The sequence below is a fragment of the Coptis chinensis genome, chromosome 6 (genome assembly GCF_015680905.1).
Source record: "Coptis chinensis isolate HL-2020 chromosome 6, ASM1568090v1, whole genome shotgun sequence".
NCBI classification, from domain to species: domain Eukaryota; kingdom Viridiplantae; phylum Streptophyta; class Magnoliopsida; order Ranunculales; family Ranunculaceae; genus Coptis; species Coptis chinensis.
The window spans coordinates 15,760,516-15,767,740 of record NC_141461.1 but is presented as its reverse complement, the minus strand read 5'-3'; the positions used below and the strand labels follow the sequence as shown (position 1 = coordinate 15,767,740).

The 7,225-nt window shown below is 30.9% G+C and overlaps 1 protein-coding gene across 1 annotated transcript; it reads left to right on the top strand.

The window, feature by feature from the left end:
* Positions 1-4,985: 4,985 nt before the first annotated feature.
* LOC147491728 (cytokinin riboside 5'-monophosphate phosphoribohydrolase LOG5-like) lies at positions 4,986-5,691 on the top strand. Its single transcript, XM_086565468.1, has 4 exons — positions 4,986-5,100; positions 5,185-5,255; positions 5,342-5,485; positions 5,578-5,691. Exons 1-4 carry the CDS (start codon positions 5,043-5,045, stop codon positions 5,674-5,676), a joined length of 372 nt encoding a protein of 123 aa, XP_086421594.1. The 5' UTR covers positions 4,986-5,042; the 3' UTR covers positions 5,677-5,691.
* The last annotated feature ends 1,534 nt before the right edge of the window (positions 5,692-7,225 follow it).

Below are 7,225 nucleotides of genomic sequence, written 5' to 3'. Positions count from 1 at the left end.
TTGCCACGAGTACATAAGCAATAATATTCTAACCTATGCAGATGTAAAAGAAATTACACTGATTAAACAAAGAGATAGTAAATATTACGTGAGACTGATCTAGCTCCCCAAAATAAATTTGTTTCTTTTTGCTTTTAGGGCTTCAACAAAGTGTTTCCAGTCCGTCAAAATGGCGACATCGCCGAACTGCAAAAACGCCGACACAAGTCTACTCCTCTTCAATGGTTCGTGTATATGCCTCTTCCGAAATCAGCAACACTTTCGCTCTGTCATGTCCTGCTCCAATACAATATCTAACGCGTTATTCCATATAGAAAAACCAAGGCCTGCTTGGTTAATGTTACTATTCCAAGAGACATCTGTAGTGAGATAGTAGTTGTCATTTTCTATCTCGGGCCAACGGTCTATGTAATTGTTTTAGCATAAGATTCTTTCTTGTCAGTGATGAAAGTTGAACTTCTGTGAATTATATTAACGGGATTAAAGAGTGACCTACATGTGTGTGTGTGTGTGTATATATATACACACTAGGGTCGGGCAGACCTACGTATATTAACATGTAAATCTTAAGTATATTTTTCCTATAACATCCTCCCTTTGAGTTTGTGTGCAAGATAGTATGCTGCAAAGTTACACTATGAATACATGAACAAAATCAATATATTCAAACCTAATACATAAAGATTGTATATGTTCTAGTAAGTTTCATGAACTCCATGGTGTTTTAACTCTTCTGTTAATGAGATTAACAACAATAAGGGAGTCAGAGTTCTTTCTCTTAAAATTATATGCAAAACAAATTTTATATATTAAACTTTATATATTAGTAGATTCTTAAATATTATTATAGCCCATTGTCTAGTATCCTGGGGAGATCTAGCACCTCCATTTTTTTATTAGGATTGTGCCTCGACAAAATCCCCTTTAAAATGGTTGACTCATTGAAGGAGTCCCTTTTTGGGGTTGAAATGTGTTAGACTACATTGAAGGAGTTTCGAAATTCCCTCCATTAAATTTTGAATCCTTGTTGTATGTAAATTTTGATTTGAATTTTGGATATTTCGACCCTATATTGAAAGACGGTAAAAAGTGTTTAGATTGAATCATGAACTATGATTAGATATAGATTGTTGTTGTCTTTGATTGATTTTACAAAAACTTACTTAGCTTAATGAATAAAAAAATAATATAGAGGGAAATAAGAGTATCAATCCACATCTAAAGTGCTACATACTTTAACTCAATAGAAATTTGAATACAAATTACGCTAAGTAAATGAAGATCAATGATGCGACTAAGTATAAATTTATAAGATATGAAATTGGTAATTAAACTATGTACTAATTTATAATATTATTTATGTATGTGAGAAGATAAAAGTTAGACAACTTAGAGAAAGAAAAATCCACCTAAATCTTAAAATTAGTTCAATAAATAAATCATGCTTAGTAAAAATCACCAATAACAACTCACTATAACTACATATCTTATGCTCATAATTATGATGATATATATTTGGCTTTTAACGTGTTTTTTACTTTACCACAAAGTACTTCTTCAATCTCCAATAATATATTCTATCTAACCAATTTGTGCTTCAGATGATATTCACTATACAATTTTAGCTGTCATAAAAAAATTCACATATGACATTAACCATACAACTAATATATGTTCTATAAAGAATCCAATCATCACTAGCTAGAACACCTAAAAACTATAATAAAAGAATTTAGGGTTAGTAGTATTTGTCTCTATACAATTATAAATTATTCTAAGACCTCTTAATTAACCTCCGATGAGAGCGTGAATAAGAAGAAACTCAATAGGAGATTTACACTAAAACATGATAGAATAAAAGCTAAACTAAAACATATGAAAAATGTTTCATCGATCTTCACTCCCAAGAGAAAGGATATTAACTCCCCATACTATGTTATAGACACCATATGAAAATGAATAATCTTTACTGGTAATAGTGGTGGCCGGAAAATGTCTGAACTTTATTCTTCCTAATTATATATCTAAGATGAAAGCACAATACTTCAAATATATATGAGATAAAACTATAGATGCAATTTATGAGTTTATTTGGTGTCAAATTCTCTAGAATAATTTTTAAAGCAATCCTGAAGAAGTTGGGTTTGGTTACACAAAAGTCATAAATTAGGTTAGGCTATTTCCTTGCTACAACTTCTTATTTCAATTTTCTAATTCTTGTGAAACTCAAATTTTTCCATATTGATCTCATATTCTCATTAATTCGAAATTAATGCCAAAAGATCATATCCAAGACTCATCTAACTAAATAATTATCCTCTTTTGGAGTCCCATTATGATTGACACTTTTGGAGATAAATACAATGCTTTTTTCATTGACTTTTAGCTAATTCCCAATTACTCATATTTTACTTGTTTGACGTACTTGTACTTATTTTCCCTCTATATTTAGCATTTAAGTTTTTAAACCTGCAACAACAAAAATTATATCATATTAGAATATTATATATAAAATGAATAATAACATACACAAAATTGGGGATACAAATCATTACTTTTGAGCACTTATCACTTATTAAAAAAAACACTAATTAAGTCTTATTGTCCATTGGACATATGATCTAAAATAGGAATGGTTATATAAATTCCGCCTTATAGTGACTCCAAATTTACTTCACTCATAAAACTATACTTGCAAGATGAATTGATGTCTGATTTTTTTGTGGACATACGTATACATTGCATAGTCACCCACATAAAAAAAATCAACTCAATTGAATATGTTTAATCTAGTCAAAATTTGTATCGAAATTGAAAAATTCATGGCCGTTGAATAACTCCATAATAATAATCTAAACAATTTTTGCCAATGTTGTAGTGGCTGTACATTTTCAATTGTGTTGAGTTAATTTTTTGTGATGATGATTTCTATTGTGTATAGAACATCTCCACAAAAATAGCTTCCAATCATCATTGTTGCAGTGGTGGAGTTCGTTTAAGTAGAGTTCATATAATCATGCATCCCCCATGATCTAACAATCATAATTCCTATATGGAACCATATTGGTAAAATTTAAAAGTCTTCCTGATTCAAGTAAAATTATTTTATCATTCCAATGAATTTGATATCGATGTAGATCCATAAATGGGCGAGTGGGGAAATTTTGATAGATTTTCTAAATAGTGACAATTTTTTGGAGAGGTGATATAAATATTAATGTTTACAAAATTTATGAATCCTTGACTTACTAAACCTTCAAAAACAATACCAAAATAGTTGAAAAGTGTCATGTTCTACTAATATTGTTAGCTACTAATAAATTTAAATTCCAACATTTTTATCAACAAACACTGTGAACATGTTTCTCAGATGAAACTAATCCATTATTCAAAATTTTTTTTTTTTTTTTTTTTTTATTTGAGTTTTGAAAGCTTGAAACAAAATAAGATAAACTTCTATCGTTTGCCACAAATGTCTCACTCTCTATATACAATTCACACTTAAATATATCACAATAGTTTTTTTTTTTAAATTTATTTGATTATTTTTTCACCAGCAGTTTAATACACCCTCTCAAATATCAACCGATTTTAAGTTATTGATCATCACACATTAATCAACACTACTTACTGCAATACAGTTCTAACTCTTTATAATACTCAAAATGCAATGAATGCATACAATATAAATCATACTTTCACACAATTTTTGTTAGAAAAATTGAATTTTTGTTTAAAATTATCAAATTTGTATTTCACTAAAATGTACTAGTGAAGATTTCCAGTTTCAGCTTGTTGAAAAATTTCATGTAGATATTCGTCTCCAACTTAATACGACACTTTGGTAATCATTATAAGTAGAACAAAAATCTATTTAGACTCCCATAATAACTCCATAAGAATCTAAATTATATTTCTTTTTTCAAAAAATAAAAAACAAAAATAAAAACAAATAAACAACTAATAACTTGACCAAAAATAATAACAAATAAATAACAAAAAACTTAATTATATTTCCACAAACAAATCAAACAAAAAATTAAATAAACCAAGGCCCAAAAAAATGTTGGGTGCCCCAAGCTTTCTCAATTATTATATTTTCCACAAAATTCCACTTTTTATCATTTTATTTTAGTTTATATTAATTTATAAAAAGAATAATTATGTAATATCATTAAAAAAAAATAAAAAAATAGACAGTTAGTATGAGGGTCAGATCAGTACTGCGCTACAGTCCTACAGCACATTTTGTTTATTTGTTTGGGAAAAGGGTGAAAAAATGCGGTTGATGCATCCAAAGGCCAGAATGTTTCCTTAATTCCTCAAACTTTTCCTTCTTTACCCCATCCCATCCCTTCTCTATATAAATATAGGCCTGATTACACTTGACCAACATTGAGATTCTTGAGCAAATAAACAAAAAAACACTTGAAAGAGAAGTAACTTGCCTAAAAAGAACGATAGTACTAGAAGAGATGGAGGAGAAAGTGGTGAAGTCAAGGTTTAAGAGGGTTTGTGTTTTCTGTGGAAGTAGTACTGGAAATAGAGATTGTTATAGAGATGCTGCTGTTGAACTTGGACAAGAGCTGGTACTTTATTTCTCTAAAACTCTAGTACCCCATTTAGGCTTATTTGTTTGTGTTTTTCTTAGTTATTTGGGCTTTTATAATGTTGGGCTTTCTTTTGATGAAGGTTTCAAGGAAGTTAGATCTTGTTTATGGAGGTGGAAGTGTGGGGTTAATGGGTTTGGTTTCTCAGGCTGTTCATCATGGTGGGGGTCATGTTTTAGGGTAAATGAAGCTCTTTTTCTCACACTTGGGTATCTTTATTTTGCAAATAACATCTTTTTATCTTACTGTTCGTCATTTTTTTACCGGATCATTCCTAAGACACTAATGGGCAAAGAGGTCAGATTAGTTGTTTTGCTGAAAATGTCAAATATATTGAGATATGTGCTTTTATAATTCATTATTTGGTCTAAAAAATTGTTTATTAAGCAGATAACTGGCGAAACTGTTGGAGAAGTAAGACCAGTAGCCGACATGCATCAAAGGAAAGCTGAAATGGCTAGGCATTCTGATTGCTTCATTGCATTACCAGGTCTAAAATCTTACCTTTTCTGATTCCATCAGTCCCCATTTATTTCTATTCTCTGTAAGATGGAAAAGTTATTTGTGTATTTAGGTGGGTATGGAACATTAGAAGAGTTATTGGAAGTTATCACTTGGGCTCAACTTGGTATCCATGACAAACCAGTAAGCACAATTGCACATATATAATAACTTTTTTATGTTTTTTTATTCCCAAATGAGATTTGAAGCTATTTCTTTCTTTTGTGCAGGTGGGTTTGCTGAATGTTGATGGGTATTACAACTATTTCCTCACATTCATAGACAAAGCAGTGGATGATGGGTTTATTGAGCCTTCTCAAAGAAGCATTATTGTTTCTGCACCAAATGCAAAAGAACTTGTTCAGAAACTTGAGGTGGAGTTCAGGAAAAACAAATCATATCTGATATGTTGATTTTTTCTTGTGTTTGTTTAATTTGCATAAATGATTTTGTTTTGTTTGATCAGGAATACGTGCCTGTGCATGATGGGGTTGTTGCCAAGGAGAAGTGGGAGGTTGAGCAAGTGGAGTTTAATATGTTTTTGCAAGCTGAAGTTGCTCTTTGAAGACGAATATTGACAAAAAGAAAAAAAAGTAATATTATATAAAAATGTGAAGCTTCTCTGGGGATTTTTGGTTCTATGATAGTGATTTTTGGTCTCTTATTTTATGTAAAATGGATATTGAAAATGAAGAGATTAAGAAAGCGGTGAAGATTTGGAGGAAAAGTTGGAATGGAACAAAGTGAAGAACAGAAGGGCTTTTGTTTTGTTTGGGCATTGAAGTCAGAATTCAGCAGGCATGAAAATATTATGTGTTTTTTTTGTGTTTTTGGGTATATATTATGTAAGAAAAGAAAATTAGAAAAGAACAAGTAGCAAAAAACAGATACGGCAGCTTTTCTCTATCACTCTTCTCTAGTAGAGTAGTAGTAGTGCAGGCCTTGTTGCAAGTGTAGAATCACCCTTCCATATTTCCATGGAGTCGGGATCTTGTGTAATTTGATGATTTTCCCTTTTTGAAATATGGGTCAGCACAAGTGACGAGACCTCATAAATGCCAATTTTTAGGTTAATCAATCCTATCTTCAAGTTGCATGGATAAAAAGTTTATGATAAATTAAGTAGATTAGAGTTTAATGTATTAAAAGTATTGGATAATACCAAATTTTCGTTGGAATTTTGGACGTAGGGAGTGAATAGTTGAAATCGTTGTGAAACGATGTGATAGCAAACCTGCATGAACACAGGTGGCACTTTCTAGGAAATCTTGGTTAAATTAACTTGGACAAGACTAATACGAGAGAGCCGACGAGCACATAATCATACCAAGCATTTGGAAAGCTAGAGAGAGAGAGGGGAAGGACTGGAGGAGTAAGAAAAGCTGAAACCTGAAATCCTAATGATGGTCTGAACGAACCCTGATGACTGAACTGACAAACAAAGATAAACTGATCAATCATGGCGACGTAACGAACCCTCTAAGGACACGAACATAAACCACTCTTAAAAGCCAATTTATATCATCAAAATGGATAAAACCTTTTTCTGGACTAGCTTTTGTTCAAACATTTTTTCTCACTTTCAGTCTTTCAAATGCTTCCCTTTTTTTCACTCTTTCGTTTTCTCTATTTTGGTCTTCTTCTCTATGTTGGTCTTCTGAGTTCTGACCTCTTTGTTCATATATAATGATTTCTGTACTAGTTTACTTCAACCAGTTCATTGATTAATTTGTCCATTAATAATAATCTCAAGTTCTCAACTCAGAAAGGAATCAAGGACTTGGTGGTGTTGGTGCATATGGACGACCAAGACTCCAAGTAATCGGTTCTTTTTCTCAAAAAAAAAAAACGCATTCCCAAAGAATTTGTTAAGGTTTTTCCTCAGCTAGGCGCCTAGGCCATCAACATTATGAGTTTTATGATTCTCTCAGTCTCAACCAAGAACAAAAATATCGTTGATATATATTTCTGATATATGGTTTTTGGGTACCTAATATGAAAATATTCTATATATCTCTACTGAATATCTTTTTTTGGCTGATATATATCACATTTTCTAATATATATATATATATATATATATATATATATATATATATATAATATAAACCCTA

Bases quoted from the DNA above. Each gene is read 5' to 3' on its own strand.
- LOC147491728 (XM_086565468.1), top strand. From the start codon at position 5,043: ATGCATCAAAGGAAAGCTGAAATGGCTAGGCATTCTGATTGCTTCATT. The intron at 5,101-5,184 runs GTCTAAAATCTT...TTGTGTATTTAG, and splicing joins TTGCTTCATTGCATTACCAG to GTGGGTATGGAACATTAGAA. The intron at 5,486-5,577 runs GTGGAGTTCAGG...TTGTTTGATCAG, and splicing joins AACTTGTTCAGAAACTTGAG to GAATACGTGCCTGTGCATGA.